The sequence below is a fragment of the Gracilinanus agilis genome, chromosome 4 (genome assembly GCF_016433145.1).
Source record: "Gracilinanus agilis isolate LMUSP501 chromosome 4, AgileGrace, whole genome shotgun sequence".
Classification (NCBI taxonomy): domain Eukaryota; kingdom Metazoa; phylum Chordata; class Mammalia; order Didelphimorphia; family Didelphidae; genus Gracilinanus; species Gracilinanus agilis.
In genome coordinates this window covers 276,338,097-276,357,649 of record NC_058133.1, presented here as the reverse complement: position 1 = coordinate 276,357,649, position 19,553 = coordinate 276,338,097, and the positions used below count along the sequence as shown (strand labels likewise).

The 19,553-nt window shown below is 38.8% G+C and overlaps 1 protein-coding gene across 1 annotated transcript in view; it reads left to right on the top strand.

Moving 5' to 3' along the window:
* The first annotated feature begins 1,939 nt into the window (after positions 1–1,939).
* Positions 1,940–19,553, top strand: part of XPO5 (exportin 5) — a 67,834-nt gene continuing 50,220 nt past the window's right edge. The window contains exons 1-7 of the mRNA XM_044674694.1: positions 1,940–2,044; positions 3,226–3,347; positions 4,509–4,581; positions 5,991–6,128; positions 6,360–6,542; positions 11,951–11,977; positions 12,686–12,871. Coding sequence (XP_044530629.1) covers positions 1,940–2,044; positions 3,226–3,347; positions 4,509–4,581; positions 5,991–6,128; positions 6,360–6,542; positions 11,951–11,977; positions 12,686–12,871 — 834 coding nt within the window. The remainder of the gene's footprint in view (positions 2,045–3,225; positions 3,348–4,508; positions 4,582–5,990; positions 6,129–6,359; positions 6,543–11,950; positions 11,978–12,685; positions 12,872–19,553) is intronic.

Below are 19,553 nucleotides of genomic sequence, written 5' to 3'. Positions count from 1 at the left end.
AACTGCAGGAAACATAAGTGAGCAAAAAGGAAGTAGTATAGATCTAAATATGATACTGGTTGACAGTTGAGCACCCAACCATATTTTAAGCATCCAACCATATTCTAGACATAAAATAAGATTTAATTCAAAGAGATATGTCTCAGTTCTATTAATTTTGGAAAAGCATAAAAGATTATCAAGAAGAACAAGGTTATCACTTCATTATTTGAGAAGCCTGTCTGAAATTGGGAAATCAATTTTAGTTTTCTGAGCAATAGCTAAAGGAGAATGTGATAAATCTGAAATTAAAGTTAAAAGTCAACAGAAATAACTTAGCTTTGTAAAATGGGTTATTGTAGCAACTTTATGAAACTAACAAAGACAAAAATAGTCAATCAGATTTCCAGGGGGGAAAAGCCACTTAAAACAATACTTAAGACTAGATGATCAAGTCATCAAATAATAGACATAATATCAAACGACAAATATGTAAATGAGATTGTACTGAATTAAAAAACAGTCACCGGAGGAAGTTTGGTTCCAGTTGCTACTAAAACTGATATAGATAATCACGACTGCATCATTCTATTTTAAATATATGTATTTTTGGATGGATGGATCTTCCTTTAGACTAACCTTTCATAGTTGCATTGTGCCTTACTAAATGTCTAGGTCGGCTCCAATCGATGCGGGGGGTGGGGGTAGGGGTGAAAAGAAGGAATAAGCTGGGATCCTTTCAGCTGAGATGGCATCCAAGTAAGTACCACCGGCAGTTTTCGGAGTCCTGGTGTATGACCACAACTTGGACAATTAAGACCTTTCCCCCTTGTTTTTCTGCAAACGTTCAGATCAGATCCAGTCGTGATTCCGTTAATCCTCTAAGCTAACAGACTTTTTTTTTTTTAAACCCTTACCTTCCGTCTTGGAATAGATACTAAGTATTAGTTCCAAGGCAGGAGATTGGAGAGGACTAGGCAAATAAGATTCAGTGATTTGCCCAGGGTCACGCAGCTAAATCTACAAAACTTTCAATCTCCCATTCTCCAGCACCGAGATGGCCAAGTCTCCTGTGGCAGGAGAAGCCCGGGTCCCTACCCTGGGTCTGATAGGTGTCCCCAGAAAGAAGTATCTAATAAAATCGAACATCAAGGCAATTCGTGCTTCCGCAGGAGATGGCTAGCACAGGACTTAACAAATTCTCCTACCAACGCGAAGGCTCCACCGGATAATGCCGCCAGGCTTGGGGTCCACCAGAGGCAGCGAGATGTAGCTCGGGCAGGAGAGGAGTAGTTCTCAGTGCCTACCGCGAGCTCTGAAGATTCGCCCCTTGGCCTGCCAGAAGACGCGTCGCTTCCAGAACTGGCGGAAGATAAACCGGGGTTCCTGAAGAAAATCAATCACTCCTCCTCGGTGCCGGCTCTCCCGACCTACTAGTAGGACGAGTCCAACACAGCGAGTAGCACTTCAAACTCAGATCCGAAAAGCGTCGGCTCTTGGGTCGCGGGAAACCGTTGAGACGCCTGCGCACTTGGGCCTTCAGGTTTCGCGCTTCGCGCACGCTTAACCCCACCCAATCACTCCCGCCTGCAGGTGGCCCAAGGTCCGCCTCCTCAGCACGCCCATAGAGAGGGCGTTTGCGCAGTGGTGGGGTCCGGGTGCGTACGCTGTGGAGAGACAGCGGCGCGTGCGCAGGCCGCACTCATTCCCTCCTCCCCTTCTCCTCGGCTCCTCCTCCATCTCCTCCTCTTCCTCCTCCTCCTCTTCCTCCTCCTCTTCTCCCCCCCCCTCACTCGGAGCGGTTGGTGCTCTTTCCCTCCTCTCTGCTGTTCTCTGCTCGCGGTCTCACCCCAGCGGTGTGGCCGTGGTGTGTGAGCTCTTGCGGCCCCGGTTGCGGGGATAGCAGTGGTTGCCTCGTGCTCCTGGGGGTCGGCGCGCGGCGCGCGGGGGGATTCTCGCCATGTCGACGGATGAAGTGAACGGCCTGTGCGAGCAGCTGGTGAGGGCGGTGACGGTCATGATGGACCCGAGCTCTACCCAGCGTTACCGCCTCGAGGCCCTCAAGGTAGCCGGAGAGGGGGGTCGTCTGGCGCAATTGAGGAAGAGCCCTGGGCCCCCGCTGCCCACGCGCGGAGGACGCCGGGCCCGTGGCTCCCAGTCTGGCCTGGGGCCCACGCGGCCTACGAACCCCTCCCCCGCTCTCCCTGCTACCCCTCTTCTGCAACTCCTCCTCCTCAACAAGCCCCCAGTCCCTGGCCCGGCCGGCTGCACCCTGGCCACTTCCCCACCGCAATGCCTTTCCCCTACCCTGCTGCCACCTGCTTGCCCCCCCCACGCCCCAAAACCCTGCTTCCCTGCCCATCCCCCTCTGCTCTCAAAGAAATCGGGCACAATAGTGGCTCTACCCCCTACTTGCCTTCCCTTAGCAGCCCACGTGCCCTTTTTCCTTTCTCCCCACCATCCATCCTTCCCCTTCCCATCTTTCCACACCCCTCCCCTAACACTACACATCACTCTGTGGGATCTCTTGTCAACCTTTTCAACTACCTGTAAACCGGAAGCCCCGGTCCTTTCCCCTTGCCTGGGCATTTCCTCGCAGGAACCACTTTCATGTCGTTTACAAGCATCTCCCCCGGTGCGTCTTCCCTGCCCATTCTTTCATTACCCATCACTGATCCACCACCCCACCCTGTACACGCCCTAGAACTCTAGGATTTTGGCTTGTGGTGGTTTTAGGCTCTTTTGCATAGAGCTTAACTTCTCGTTTTGCCTTTTAACAATGGTAGTGTCATTTAGTGGAAGTGGCCTAATGGAGTTTTATAGAGAAGGACAGTAACTCTTACAACCACGAATGTTTATGAAGCTGGAAAGGAGTGATTTGGTGATGTAACACTTCTTGCACCCTACCAAACATATATGTACAGATTATGACTGATGTACTTCCAACCCCTTACTCCTCCCAGAAAAACTTTATAACTTTGTTGATCTCCACTCTGGTGAAAACATGTAGATCCTGCACCCTGGAAATCAGAATCAGAAACTGGATTTCTTATTAGGGCTAGCCCAAGTATTTTTTTCTTTTCATCTTTTTGACTGGAGTAACATAAATCTAAAAATGAGAATAATTTGTGTTTTTATTTCTTCATATATTGGCATATGTTTTCTTGTTTGTGGTATTAAAAAATAATCATCTCCATATTTTTTTGTCAGCTACTAGTAAAAGCTTTAACCATTTTCCCTCCCCAGTTTTGTGAAGAGTTCAAAGAAAAGTGTCCCATCTGTGTCCCATGTGGCCTGAAGTTGGCTGAGAAAACACAAACTCCTATCGTTAGACATTTTGGCCTTCAGATTCTGGAACATGTTGTCAAGTAAGAGGCTCTTACCTACCTGAAATCATTCTGTCCCCGCATATCCTGTGGTTTTCCCTCTGAACCTTCTTAATATAAGGATTCTGGTTTTTTAGTGACTTCCTGCCATGTAGGTGGTCTTCACGCTAGACAGAATTTTCTCCAAGCAGGAATGTGGGCTAGAATAGAATTCTGCCTCAGGTTCTTGCTACCTGAGTAAGCATGGGCAATATACTTATCCTCTTTTGACCTCCCCTGTAAAATGAAGCTAATACCTATAGTATAGATCTACCTCACTGAGTTTTGGGAAAGATTGAGAGCATGATGTGTGATAAGTACTCTGCAAACTTTAGAGTCATAACATCTTGTGCAGAATTGAATGTGGTCCCTCCGGTTCTCCATTTCTGTAGCTCATGACCTTTCTAAGAACCCAGCTCAGTTCTGAGTACATGAACTGTAAAAGAATTTATGAAATACTTAAAGCAGCATTATCCAGAAATTTCTAAAGTCCACCTGCCAAGTTTCCTGATTTTGAACTTCTGCACTCTAGACCAACTTCCATTGCAACGGATGATGTTTATACACTAAACTAGATTTTTACTGCAATTGTAATTATCACCCTACCCTCCAGCAAAATGATGCTCTTACCTGGGGCAGCTAGAATGCCAGACCTGGAGGCAGGAGGTCCTGGGTTCAAATTTGGCCCCAGACATGTCCTAGCTGTGTGACTCTGGACAAGTCACGTAGCCCCCATTGCCTGGCCCTTTACTGTCCTTCTGTTTTAGACCTAATATACAGCATTGGTTCTAAGATGGAAGGTAAGATGTTCTTATCTGTTGGGACAGTTATTTGGTGTATATGTTTACTTTTTGTCCATCAAAACAACAATAGATATATATATTTTGGGGTATATGGATTCTTCCCATTAGCTCTTATGTGAATTAAAATCTGTTCTTAGAGTCATGCTTATATTGGGGCTCAGTGCCCAATCTGAAATCTCTCAACTCAAATCTTAAGTGAGAGTATTTGTATGCATGTAGAAACTGAATGTACCCTTATCAATAGATTCTTTAATGGATGTGACATCATAATTAAGGTTTGAGAATAGTACTATTTCTTACTAAGAAAAATGTTGAGTGTTTTATTGTATGTCTGTTACATTTCTCTTTTTTTGCTGAACAGGTTTCGGTGGAACAACATGTCTCGCCTGGAGAAGGTGTTCCTAAAGAATAATGTCATGGGACTGATATCAAGCGTAAGCAATAAGTAGTTGAAGAACTTCTGCTTAGGGTGGATTGGGCTACAGTGCTGCTTTTTAAAAAAAATATTTGGGGAGTATGATGTGAACTTTTTTTGTAATAACATAACCAGTTCCATGGAAACCAGATAACATTGTGGGAATTTTGCAATGCCATTTGACAAAAGAGATTTGGTTGGGGGGCGGGGGGGTTGCGGAAGACATGTTTACATTCCAGAGTAGAAGAAGATCCCGTCTCTGATTTTTATGGTGGTGAAATAGTGATTTTAGGCAGGTGGCTTTACAAAAAAATTTTTTTCTCCATAAGAAGCATTCTACTTCTTAAACTGAATTTAAAAAGTACTTCATAAATTTCATTCAAAGGGCTTCCTGGATAAGTATTTCAAGCATAATTTAAGGATTTTATCATTACCTCATATAAATATTAACTTCATTAAATGGTCATTTCTTTTTTTTTTTAAACCCTTGTACTTCGGTGTATTGTCTCATAGGTGGAAGAGTGGTAAGGGTGGGCAATGGGGGTCAAGTGACTTGCCCAGGGTCACATAGCTGGGAAGTGTCTGAGGCCGGGTTTGAACCTAGGACCTCCTGTCTCTAGGCCTGACTCTCACTCCACTGAGCTACCCAGCTGCCCCCTAAATGGTCATTTCTTATGTTCAAGGGTCTAAGCTTATTAGCACTGATTTAGAATCCAATGCCTGCCCATTTTCCTACTTGCTTTCTTTCATTGTTATACTGATAGTTCATGTTATGCGTAAATGTGTACACAATTTTGACCAGATCCTTAGAAATATTTAATCCCTATCTCTTTTTGTCAAATTATTTTCATCCTTGTTAGTGAAAATTCTCACTGAGAAATTGAAATCTCACTTTGATGGTTAATTTAAGACTGTTGTCCTAAAAATTATTTTCATTAAAGTTTCTCTGATTTAGGGTATAAACAACCTAAGGCTCAATTCAGCAGCTTTGGCTCATTAAATTTCAGAGAGAAAAATAGCCATAATAGCACTATTGATGAAGTACTCTATTTCAACTCCAAATCTTATATCTTGTTCCCCAACTTGGTCTTTTTATGCTGTCCTCACCTTCCATCTACATACTTTCAGTTGTTGCCTCCCTAAAACAGAAGGGGAAAAGTGTGAGGAGAGTTTCTATTATGTTTAAGTAAGGAAAACCTTACTCACTCTGACTCCAAGCATCAGCTATTATTTGATGAACTATCATGTGAATTTGTGAGAAAAGGTGAGGTAATGATTGTACTACAGAATTTGTTCTTCAAACACTTGGGACAGATGTGTACTTTTATCTAGTATCAGGTAGTCTGGCTCCTATGTTTTCTGTTTTCTTATCATCTAGAGATGTTCCTAAAAGAGTCTTTTATAAGCATGTCATTGGTTCTCTTTCAGGGGACTCAGAATATTTTGGAGGAAGAGAGCCACATAAAAGATGTTTTATCTAGAATTGTGGTGGAAATGATCAAGCGGGAATGGCCACAGCATTGGCCTGACATGTTGAAAGAATTGGACACCCTCTCTAAACAAGGGGTATGAAGCACAACATACATTTTTTTTCTTAGTGCTATTCTCTGGGGTCTGAACTATAACCTGAAAGGTCTTTGAAAGCAACTACAAATAATTTGAATTTATAGAGTAAAACATATGATTAATTTTTAAATTACTGTTATATTTTTCCCAGAACTTCAGGCTAATAGCAGTAGATAGCTAAAAGAATTTCCATCTCAGTCAAACTAAACTGATTTGTTTTCACTGGCATAGGAAACACAGACAGAGCTAGTGATGTTCATCCTTCTGCGACTGGCAGAGGATGTGGTGACTTTTCAAACACTACCTCCCCAGAGAAGAAGGGACATACAGCAAACACTAACCCAGAACATGGAAAAGATCTTCAGCTTTCTGCTTAATACCCTTCAACAGAATGTGAACAAATATCGGCGAATGGTAAGAGGAACCCTCTTTTTCTAGAGTTGCAGCAAGTGAAAAAGTCTTGCTTAGGAGATGGGGAAATATTTATGGGTACAGTCTCTGTGGATGGATAAGAAAAGCAAAAAAAAAAAAAGCCATCTAAGGCAAAATAAAGTGGCTGGTAGATGTCTGAACCAAAGTGGTTTAGTGGATAGATTTCTTTATTTGGAGTCTGGAGGACCTGGGTTTAAATTCTACTTCAGATACTTAGTAGCTATATAGCCTTTAGGAAGTTACTTAACTTTTGTGGGACTCAAGTTTCTTAATTTATAAAATAAGGAAGATGAACTCAATGACCCTCAGGTCCTTTCCAGCTCTAAAAATATGATTTTATGAGTTGGAAATTATTTTCTTAAAATTTAGTGCCCATACCACAGGTCTGATAGTAGAAAAGGATCCATTGCCTTTTTCACTAAGGAATGCCAGATTTTGCTATGAAGATAAAGGTTTATTCCAGCAACCATTAAAGTACCTATTTGCATGCAAAGGCTCTGTACTATGAATTAAACATCTAATATTTGGTTCACATTTGATAGTTACAAAATCCACCTTTTAACAGTGAGAAGCAGTATGCTCATCAAAAATTGGTGTCTCGTTAATCCTGGCCTTTTGGTTGCTTTGATTCCTTTCCAGAAATACAAAACTGTTGAGCTCATTATTAGTCTTTGTTAAAGCATTACCTGGCATTGCTATTTGTCCTGCTGAGACTTCAACACTACAGAGGGGGGCAAATTCAATATTATCTTCCCATTAATCTCCATAGAGGATTCCAGTGAGAAGAGAAATTTTGATTCCCCAGTTTCTAGAACCCAAGAAGCATTCCATAGAGGAGAATTTTAGTTATTTTCTATAGCATTCTGAAACTGATGCTATTAGCCATTTGATTAAGTATAAGATGAGGATGGAAAAAGGAATAAGCATTTAGTTAATTTTATCTCATTTATTTTCCACATATCTTAGACTATACGGTACTATAAAGGTTTTACAGGAAAAAAATCAGAAAAGAAAAATTTTAAGATCTCCCTGAGATTGGTGGGGAAAAGCCCTCTGCTAGAATGCAAATGGTGAGGTTTGTTGACTGAATACTCCTTGGGGACTAGCTACCTTACTAAGAAAGTGTAGGTTATGATGATTTTTTGCTATAAAATTGAACTAGTAGTACTATAGCATATTGATTATAGGCTTATTTTGTTCCTAGGGAAGAGTTTTGTTATAGCCTGGGAAATATCATAATTGGATGATTGTGGCTTAGTGGATATTTTTCAATTGATAATGGAATCCTTTTGGCTGGATAAATTTGTAAACCACAAAAAAGAGAAAGTATTTCAGCTCTACAAATGTTTCTTAAGAATCGTCTGGAAGTTACTCTTATTTGCAGCAGTGTTTTGCTATGATAACAACATGCTGGGGTTGGAGGGGATTTTGGAGATGAATTTGATATTAAAATCAAATACTTTTTAGCCCTTACTATCTCAGAATCAGTATTCGGTATTGGTATTGATTCTAAGGCAGAAAAGGGCTAAGCAACAGAAATTTTCTGATTTGCCCATAATCACACAGCTAGGAAATATCTCAAATCAGATTTAAACCCAGGACCTCTTGCCTCCAGATCTGGTGCTTTATCCACTGTGCTACCTAACTGCCCCTTCAAGTATTTAATAAATGTTTATTATGCACCAGGCATTAGGCTAAGTACAGGAAATACAGATACAAATAGAAAGATAAGTAATCTCTGCCTTCAAAGAGCTTTCATTCTAATGAGGAAAGAGTATACATAAAAGGAAGTAGAGGAAGTCCTGAGTGGTGCTTTGAGAGAAATGAGACTTGTCTATCCTGGCCACTTTACTTAAGATAGCCATCCAATCAGAGGGAGAGGCTACAGGTGCAAAGGGTACTTCCAGCATGTGAATTCCAAGGTCAAACTGAAACTTCAAGATGAAGAATTAAAGCAAGATATAGAAATTCCTGACCACAGCCATCCTATAAATAGTGCAGAACTATTTGGTTTTAAATGTGCGTAGTCTTTAGTTTTGTTTTACAAACAGAAGAAAATTAAAAAATATATCCTTCAAAGGTAAACCACTTCACCGTCCAACTTCAACATCATTGTTCAGCTTTTGTGATTTTCAGAAATTCTAAGGTTGTGGTTACTTCTTTTTGGGTTTACCTTTTCCAAAATTAAAATATCTAGTCTTGTGGTTGAGCAAGGCTGGTAAGTGATAGAATAGGCACTATATACAGTAGTGGGGAGAGGCAGTAGAATAAAGTTGATGAATGTCTGGGCTTTTTGTCAAAAAGATCTGGGTTCTATTCTGGCCTCAGACATTCAATAGTAGTGTGACCCTGGACAAGTCACTTAGTCTTAGTTTTCTCATTTGAATAGATTGGACTTGATGACCTATAGGATCTCTTCCAGCTCTAAATATGTGTAGTATTTCTGTGGCTTCTATTTTAATTTCTTCATCATCTACAGCTTTTATTTTAATGTTGTGCCCCAGCAATTCCAACACTCATTTTATATAACTTTGGAACATTACAGTTCACTCAAACTTTGTTCCCACTTCCAGATTTTGAAATTTTTAAAATATTGGAGAATAGTGCTTAGTGCTTGGCACACAGTGGCTCTGCGTTTGATTGAGCATAAGTTATGAGATAGGTATTGTCATTCTTTTTCTTGCCCTGGTCCCAAAGAGACATGAAGAATCGGAGTGGAAACAGAGGAATTATAGCCAGGGAGAATTATGGGGCGGTAATTTGATCTCATCCATCACCATATCACCCTCCTGGTTTTCACTCGGTATCAATATTATAGTGAAAGGAACATATTTCTCATTCTCATTACATTCCTGCTTTATTAAAATAATTGTCAATGAAAGGTTTTGAAAGGGTTCTTGTTAAAAAGATAGAAATCATCTGACATGAAATTTTCCCTGTTCTACAACCAAAACCTCCTTAATATCCTGTCCTCTCTCTTCCATTGTTCCAATTTTTGACTAAAGTGGCCCCTTTGCCAAAGCTAAGCCTTTGATCCTATTCACCCCTTAAGTTATCCTATCCTTTCTTATAATCTTGAATCTCTCCCTGTCTCTCCATACCTTCATGCCTACATGTTTACGGAGAGGTCCTCCAACTTAAAAAACAAAACAAAACAACCCTTCCTTTCCTTTGAGCTTTGGTTGCATATATTCACCTCCATATCCCTTGGAAAAAATATGGCTATACAAATCGTTTACACTTCCTTATCTGCCATTCATTTCTCATTCCCTTTTAGTCTGACTTCAGCCTCCAGCATTCTAAAGGAACTGCTCTCTCCAAAACCATCCATCTCTTAATTGCTAAATCTAATAGACTTTCCTCAGTCTTTATTTTTTTTTTAACATCTCTGCAGCTTTTGACACTATTGATTACTACCTTTTTAGGGGAATGTCCTTCAGTTTTTTTGACATGATTATTTCCTGATTTTTCTCCTTCTCTGATCTCATTCTTCTTTGATGGATCATCCTATTTCCTGTCCGCTTATTAAAGGTATTCTCTAATTCAGTCCTGGGTCCTATTTTCTCCACCAAAATTCATTTTCTTCTCTCTCCCTCCAACTCAGCTTGCACTTCCGTCAAATTTGTTTCTGCTGACAGAGTCTTGATCCCTCTAATCACTCAGATTTACAAATTTTTACCTTCTTATCCACTTGTTTGTCAGGTTGTATCAGTTCTACTGTCACAGCATTTCCCCCTCCATTCTTCTTTCTCTCTATTCAAATAACCTGTAGCTAACTCAGGCCTTCAGTTATTATCTTGCCTGGACCTTAGTAACTGGCCTCTTAATTGGGCTTTTAGTCTCTGGGCTTTCTTCTCAATCCATTTTCCATACGACTGTCCAAGAAATGTTCTGAAAATCTCCCCCACTTAAAAATATTAAGTGACCTCTAGAATAAAATAAAAATCCCTGTTTGCTATTTAAAACACTTCATAATCTTATTCCAGACCACCTTTTTGTTATTCTGATTTCTTTTAAATATGTTTGTACATTTGGGTCTTTTACCTCCTTCTTTGATTTGTTTGGGTTTAGACCTAGTATTATAATTGCTGGGCCAAAAGATATGCACAGTTTAATAGCTTTATGGGCATAGTTTTGATTTCTAGCCCACCTTTGTCTGTGCTTATTTCATGTTACTCCACTTTATGTACTCTACATATCAACCAAACAGTCCTGCTTGCTATTCCCCTAACTCAGTGGTTTTATCTTTCATCTCCATGCCTTTGGATTGGAGAGTGCCCCTCCCCCTTACCCCAATTTATGGAATACATTCCCTTACCTAACCCTTTTTAAATCCCAGCTTCCCTCAGCTTTAAGTTCATTTGTTAGCATCTACCTTTTTTTTTTAAGCTGTTACTTTCTGTCCTATAATCAGTACCATGTATTGGTTCTAAGGCAGAAGAGCAATAAAGGCTAGGCAGCGAGGGTTAAGTGACTTGCAAAGGATCACACAGCTAGGAAGTGTCAGCTTCCAGATTTGAACCCAAGACCTCCTTTGTCCAGGCCTGGCTCTGTATGGGCCACCTAGCTGCCACCTAGCATCTTCCTTTTTTACATTTTTTTTTATCCTGAACTTGAACAAACATATAAAATGATCCATTTCCATTGTGTTGTAAAACAAAAGAAGAGGATTGTATATGAAATTTTGAGTCTTTTATGGCTGCTTCTCCCATCCCTTTTGAAAAACTTAAAAACAAAAACTTTGTAACAAAATTACATAGTCAAGCATAACAAATTCCCTCTTTGGTCATATTAAAAAATGTCTTACTCAGCTTTTATTTTTCCAAAACTCCTACTTCTTGGTGCTCACATAAATCATCTTGAATTTGCTTCCTGTTTTCTTTTTTTTGTATTGTCCAGTAATATGGAGAGGAAGGACTGTTTTTCATTTCTATCTTTGTATCCCATAGCCAAATGAGTAATTTTCACATGTATTTAATAAATGCTATGATTGTATTTGGTTACAGAGTTAGAAGTGGTCGTTTTTGGTTTTTTTGTTACAGAACATTTAGTTGAAAAAATCATAATGACATAGAATTTATCCTTCTGTAACAAAAAAAATTAAAATTCGGTTTTTTCTCAATTTGTGAACAACATTGATTTTTGTATACTTATTGAATATATTAGAAGTGAACATAATCTTATCTATTTTTTATTCCATTTGTCTCCAAGAGCTTCTGTAACTTCTTAGAGGGGTATTATCTTGGAGGATGAACAATAAAATATTTAGATTTTAAACCTCTTTAGCCAAGGTGTATCTTTACCTTTTGGTTGGGGGAAATGGAGAAGTGTCTTATACAATCATTTGCTCTGATGACCTGTATCCTTATTCTTTTTTTTTTCTTCTCCAGAAAACAGATACTTCCCAGGAGCCAAAGGTAAGTAGTAAAGAGTTCGAGGAATCAGCTTAGAGACCTCACAGAAAAACTCTTTAGTATTTGTATTTATAGGTAACACTTAGAAAGTTCTAGATAATGGAAGCCATGGTTTCTACAGTGCCTTTGACCATTGTATGCAGTCATTTGGCTGTGTAAATCAGAAATAAATCACACATCTCTGTGTCTTTAGTCTGAAATAAAAGTATGTCATTTGGGATTTGTTGAGAAAACAGATTTGTTGGCAAAAACTGTTAGTCAATAGTAAATTATAGACTAAAGTCTTAAAACTGCCACTATTTGAGAAGTGACTGTACTTGAACAAGAAACTTCAGTTTCCTACTGTGTGGCTGCTATAACTACTAGAAACGAAAAGAATCATCTTTTTTCAAGTAAAATTAGAAATAAATGATCTGCTATAGCTAACTTGTCTATGATCCTTCAATTAGCTAACGTTAATTAAGCATCCATCTACTCTGTGTGAGGAAGTCACTGTGCTACAAAGATGAAAAACACAGCTCCAAAGAGCTTACAGCCAAATATTCTATATGTGTATTTATATATATAATGAGTTCCCAATAAGGTATAGTGTGGTAAAGACAAAGGAAAACTTGAGATAAAGTGCTCTGAAATATGGGGGGAAAGGGTAGGGAGGGGAACACTTTTAGCTGAGAGGTACCATTACATCTACATATTTATCTGCCCATGTAGGCCCAGGCTAACTGCAGGGTAGGGATAGCAGCACTTAACACCCTGGCAGGCTACATTGACTGGGTGACCATGAACCACATTACAGCTGAAAACTGCAAACTCCTGGAAATGCTGTGCTTGCTTCTGAATGAACCTGAACTTCAAGTAGGAGCAGCCGAATGTCTCCTAATTGCAGTCAGCAGGAAGGTATGTTGTTTCCTAGTTAACAAATGTTTCTTACGCATTTGCTATGTGCAGGGCACAGTACTGGGACTGGGACTGCAGTGATAAAAGTAGGCTTTGTCAAGGAGCTTAAAGCAAACTAATAGGTCACTTAAGGTATGTATATAAAAATATTAAGAATAATAATTCTAAAATGATCATTTCAGAGTATCTTAGAACTAAGTTCTGTGGGAGATTCAATTAAGTTGAAATCTTTTTTCATTGAGGAGATGAAAATATAGAGAGAATTAAGGGGGAAATGTCAACTAAACTCAGCCTTAAAATAAGGGAGAGGTTTCAGCGAAAGGAGACAAGGGAATGTATGTCTGCACTAGCCACGCAAAGGTAATGACAAAAGGACATTCAAAAACAGCATATAATTCCATTTGGTCAGAATGGAAAATGCAAGAAAAGAGAGAGTAGTGAAAGAGAAATGGAAAAGCAGATTGTAGAGGGCTATGAATAGCCAGGCTAAGTATTTTGAACTTGATCTAATAAGACCTAATAACACTATAGGAAGCAACTAAGTATTCTTCATAATAGAGTGAAGTGAAGAGATCTATACTTTAGAAAGGTCAGCAGTATGAAGGTAGGTTAGAATAAGGAGAGACTGGAAACAAGATGACCAGTAGTTCCTTACCAGAAGTGATAACGGCCTGAATTAAGGTGTTAACAGTGGGAGTGGGAAAGGGTGCAGAGGTAAAATTGACAGGTTTGGGCAGCTGATTCGAGGAGATGAAAAGGACATTATATATAACTACCCAGAAGTGGAGTGACAGAAATAATAAAAAGTAGGTTTTATAAGGAAGATGAATTCAGTTTTAGGGATATGATCTTGAGGTGTCTGTTGACATTCAAGATGGAAATGCCCACATAGAATCATGAAATACTCTCAGTTCTGGAAATGATAGAAGAGTCATCTGAATAGGTGATAATTGAAAGGGGTGGGAGGATTTCAATGTCATATCCCAGAGTAAGTTTTTATAAAGAGAAAAATGGTCAAAGACAAAACCTTGGGGAATAAACATCAAGAAGACAGGAAAAAAAGAACCAGCAAAGGACACAGAAGTGGCTTGATAGAGAATGGATGTGAAAAGATAATTGGAGAATAAAGTCTAAGAGGGAAAAGGGTTTTTTTGACTGGATATTAATATTTAAAGGTGTGGTCTCCAAGGAACTGAATAAATAACAATTCCTAAAATGATTTTAGTAATTTATTTACTAAATATAAGAGAGAGAAGTAGAGAGATGAGAAGAGGGTAGAGTAAGAGATCTAACTTAACGAATTAGGTTTGTGTTCAAGTCTGGGCTTTACTCCAGCAGAGCTCCAGAGGCCCAGCCAGAGCCAATTAACAAGGGGTTTAGTCACAAGAACCTCTCCCAATCAAGGGTCCCTCTGGAAGTTAAGGTAGTCAGCCTTCTTCACTCACCATGTGTAGTTCTAAGGGAAAGATTTAAGAACAGTCTCACCAAGGTCTCAGGGTCCCACGTCTAGCTCTCCTCCAAGTCCAAAACAAGAAGTCCTTCAGGTCCAAAACAGGAACAAGAAGAGCTGAACTCACTGAACTCTCTTTTAAAGAGGCTTCTTTTACATCACTTCTGTGCCTTCCTCTTAGTTTATGTGTCCAATCACAATAGACGCTTTTCTTAGGACTGCCCAGGAGGCAGTCAGTAAATTCTGATTCGTCACTGTAGTACACATGGGTCACAGACCTCCCAACTTGTGAGTTAAGTGGAAATGTTTTCACCTTTGGTGATTAAATCTAAAGATGGGCAAGGTAGATTTAATCTCATTATCACAAAAGACTATCTATCATGCTTTCCCCAAATATCTACCCCCATCCCTGAGTACATTTCAATGAGGCTTAGAAAATGTACCATTCTGGAATTTATATTAGAAGTTTTACCTCCAGACTCCTCCAAGAATCCATGAAAGGACCCCATTCTTTTCTCTCAGTTCTTTGGAGACCCAAAGACAAGCTGGGTTGGTTGAGGGTAGAATGGAATCAGTCCTTGTTAAGTGGGTTCAGTGGAGCACCTCCTAGCAGCATCTAGCTGTTGGAGTGGTTAATAGGATTCCAGTTAGAGAGAGAATCCTCACTTTCCAAGAAAGTGCAGCACAGCACTAGCAGCTAACCATAGGAGAAAGAAGAAATCCAGCCCAAGTCCCTGATCTTATGGTTAAAGCTCAACATGGGATTATCTCCTGAACCCGGAAACAAGGGGTAAGGATCCAGTCAGAACCTACAGCAGAAGAGGGCCCTAGAATCTCATGGCAAGAGATTGCCTCCAGGCAGAGCCCCTTGAAGTAGCAGGGAAGCCTTGCTTTGTTCAGTTTCAGAGCTTTATCCAAATGCATCTATGCCCTCTCACATCTTCCCTTAACCCCCAAACAGGATAGTGAGGTGGATGAGATGGGTACCTTATGAAATATTTGGAATACCATGAAAAAAAATACCATGGTTTGAAATATCCAGGGATAAACCCTGAAAAGTATAGCTGCAGGGGCAGCTGGGTAGCTCAGTGGATTGAGAGTCAGGCCTAGAGATGGGAGGTCCTAGGTTCAAATCTGGCCCCAGACACTTCCCAGCTGTGTGACCCTGGGCAAGTCACTTGACCCCTGTTGCCCACCCTTACCACTCTTCCACCAAGGAGCCAATACACAGAAGTTAAAGGTTTAAAAAAAAAAAAGGTATAGCTGCCTCAAATTCCAGGTAAAACCCTTAGAGGGGGAAAAAAAATACCCTGGCCATAAGGACCACAGGAGTTCCTAGAAGATATTATGAAACAAGGCACAGAACAGAAAAACTTGAATAAAAAGAATGGCAAGGACACCTTTAGAATAGGTGGCGAAAAATCTTGCTGAAGAACTGACTATCCTAAAATTTAGAGTGGAACAGACAGAACACAACTCCATGAGACAAGAAATAATTAAAGCAAAGTTTTAGAACTTGAGAAAATTATCAGATTATCTGAAAACCACCATCAGAAAAAAAAAGTTTGTATACCATATTTCAAGAAATTACAAATGTAAACAGCATAGAACTCTTAAGAACTAGAGAGCAAAGTGAAAATAGAAAGACTATATGAGTCAGATGAAAACTTCAAGGAATATAATAGCCAAAATGAGAGCTTCGGGGACAAAGAAAGAATAGAAGCAGCCAAAAGTGTTCAAATACCAATGTGTCACAATAAAGATCACATCAGGTTTTACCAGCTACCACTATAAACAATGGAAGGGCTTGTAATACAATATTCCAGAAAGCAAGTGATAAAGATTTACAACCAAGAATAAACCTATTCAGTAAAAGTAAGTGTAATGCTATAGGGGAGGAAATAAGTCTTTAATGGAATGAAGGATTTCCAAGTATTCCTGACAAAAAGATCTGAATTGAGTCAAGAGAAACTAAAAAGTTATAAGTTTGTAATGAATTGTTCACATATTAATAAGGGGATAAAAAACAAAAGTCATCTCAGCATAGGAAAGGGTAAAAATGACAGGCTATAGATGATTTTGTTTTTAGGGGAAGACAAAAATGAAAATATAAGGAACTATCCTGGGAAAGAAATGAAGAAGAAGGGAAGGGAAATCATAGAGATGGAAAAAAATGAAAAGTTTGTGGTCATGGAGGAAGAAAAAGATGGAGGCAACAGGCTTCCTATCAGTCTTATTTTTATCTGACCCAAACAAGGGAAAATAGATCACAGTTACACGCCCTTCCATGCACACACATATTTCAGTATAAAAATGCGTTAAACTTAAAAAGGGAAGTAAGAGGGGACTGGGAGAAGGGATCAATAAAGAAAGGATCTAAAGGAAGAGTTAGATAGGTAAGGGAATTGTTCAAAACAAAACAATTTGAATATTAGAGGGAAGAATATGAAGGTAGGAGATTAAAGAAAATGAAGAAAGTATAAGTCTGGAATCAGGTGAGCAAGGGAGAAAAGAACTGGTACAGAGAAAACAGCTATTTCAACATAAAGAGAAGTAAGAACAAAGCGGATAGGGTGGAGGAAATACACAATTAACAGTCATTTGTGAATGGAATGAACACACCTCTAAAATGGAAGAAGATAACATGGATTAAAAAGCAGAATCTAACAATGTTTACAGGAAACATGAGGTACAGTCTTGCACAGTTAAAATGAGGGGCTGGAGCAAAATCCATTATGCTTCAACTAAATTCAAAAAAGCAAGAGTAGCAGTTATGAGTTAATGTAAGGCTATAGGAAAAATTATTTTTAAAAGATAAATGGGGAAATTACATTAATGTTTAAGGCAGTGATGGGCAAACTACGGCCTGCAGGCCAGATGTGGGCCCCCTGAAATGTTCTAACGGGCTACCGGTGACATTCCTAATCTGACGATTGCAATGAGTAGGATACAATACAATCAAACTTTGAAAGAGTTGCCTTAGAAACAGACTGACAGAAGAGCATTCCCTTTCCTTTGGCCCCCTCTTTACAAAGTTTGCCCATCACTGGTTTAAGGTGTAAAAGATAAATTAGTACCAATACTTGGCATATATGCATCTAATAACACAATATCTAAACACTTAAAGGAAAAGATTTATACTCACTTCAAGGGTACATGATATCTTTACAGAAACTGACCACCTATTGAGACAAATACTTCACCAAAAATCTTTAAAAGAAAGAGAACTTTAGCAATTGTTGAAATGAGAAAATTAGCAGAAAGTATTTTGCGGAATTATATGCTAACAAAAACTGATAACTTAGAGAAACATTGACACCCAAAAAATGGAAATAAAATAGTAAGTAAACTACAACAGTAAATTAGAGGGACAGTAGTGTGACTCAGTGGATAGAAAGACAGAAGGTCCTGGGTTCAAATGTGGCCTTAGACATGTCATAGCTACGTAACCCTAGGCAAGTCAGCCTCAATTGCCTAACCCACTCTTCTGCCTTGGAAATGATAGTATTGATTCTAAGACAAGGGAAAAGGTTTTTTTGGTTCTTGTTTTTAAACAAGGAATTGGAAAGATTCCAGTCTGAACCACTATCAGCAGGTTGGTTTTATGCCAGGAATTTAGGATTGATTCAGTATTTAAAAGACCACAAAAAAATAATAAACTATGACAATGATACAACTAATTAAGATTATGGATTACTTTAATAGATGCTGAAAGAGCTTTTGACAATATTCAACATTGTCTTTTATCCAAAACTAGAAATTACGGGAATAAATGGACCTTTCCTTAATGTAATAAATATTTATCTAAATCTAAGAGCAAGCATCATAATAGAGAAATGTTAGGGATTTTTCCAGTAAAATCAGCAAGGATTTTTAGCAAGGATGTGCTAGAAATTATAGTTATTAACGATAAGACAGGAAAAAATAAAATTGAGAGAATAAGTATAGACAAAGGTAACAAAACTCTGCTTCTTAAAAATATGGCAAATCATTTAGAAAATCCTAAAATTAACCAAAAAATTAATTGAAAAACAAATAAACATAAATTATCAGTATTCCTTTGTGTAAACAAGAAAACCCAACAGTAAGAATTAAAAAGTAAAATTCCACTTAAAATAACTACAAAACTTTTAGAGTATTTGGAATATACAACCAGGAATTACATTAATCATACTAGAAAACATTCTGCAAAAATGAAGGCCTAAATAATTGGAGATGCATTATTTGCTCATGATGAAGTCAATAAAATAAAGATGATACTATCACCTATATTAACTTAATTTCTCAGTGCTGTGCCAATTAAACTACAAAAGGAATATTTTATATAACTAGAAAAATAATCATAGTGAAATATATATATAAAAGAATAAAATCAAAACTCTCAAGGGGTAATAATGGAGAGGAAAAAGTAAGAAGGAAAAGGGGAAGAGGGCTACCTGTACTGGATTTCAAACCACAACAAAGCTATGATCATTAAAACAGTGTGGTATTGGTTCAGATTAATTACAGTGGAACTGATAAGTTACAAATCATACAAAAACAAAATAGCATGATGTTTGTTCAGCTTAAAGACCCTAGTTATTGAGGAAAGGACTTAACTGATTAACAAAACCTATTGAAGAAGCTGGATAGCAATTTGACAAAAATGAGTTTTAGATCAACATCTTATTGTAAATCAAAATAAGCTTTAGATGAATTCATGACCTAGATATAAAAGGTCTTACCATAAATAGATTAGTAGTAGCAAGGAAAATCAGTTAGAGGAACGGTGATAGGCTCACACACATACACACAAAATGACAGTTTTGATCATATAAAACCTGAGGTGTTTTTTTTGTTTTTTTTTTTTCAAACATTTATTAATATTCATCTTCAACATAGTTACATGATTCATGCTCCTCCCCTCCCCCTCGCCCCCCACACTCCCCTCACCCATGGCTGACACACATTTCCACTAGTTTTGTCATGTGTCCTTGATCAAGACCAATTTCCAAATTGTTGGTAGTTGCATTGGTGTGGTAGTTTCGAGTCCACACCCTCAATCATGTCCACCCCGACCCATGCGTTCAAGCAGTTGTTTTTCTTATATGTTTCCTCTCCTGCAGTCCTTCCTCTGAATGTGGGTAGCATTCTGTACCATAAATCCCTCAGAATTGTCCTGGGTCATTGTATTGCTGCTGGTACAGAGGTCCATTACATTCAATTTTACCACAGTATATCAGTCTCTGTGTA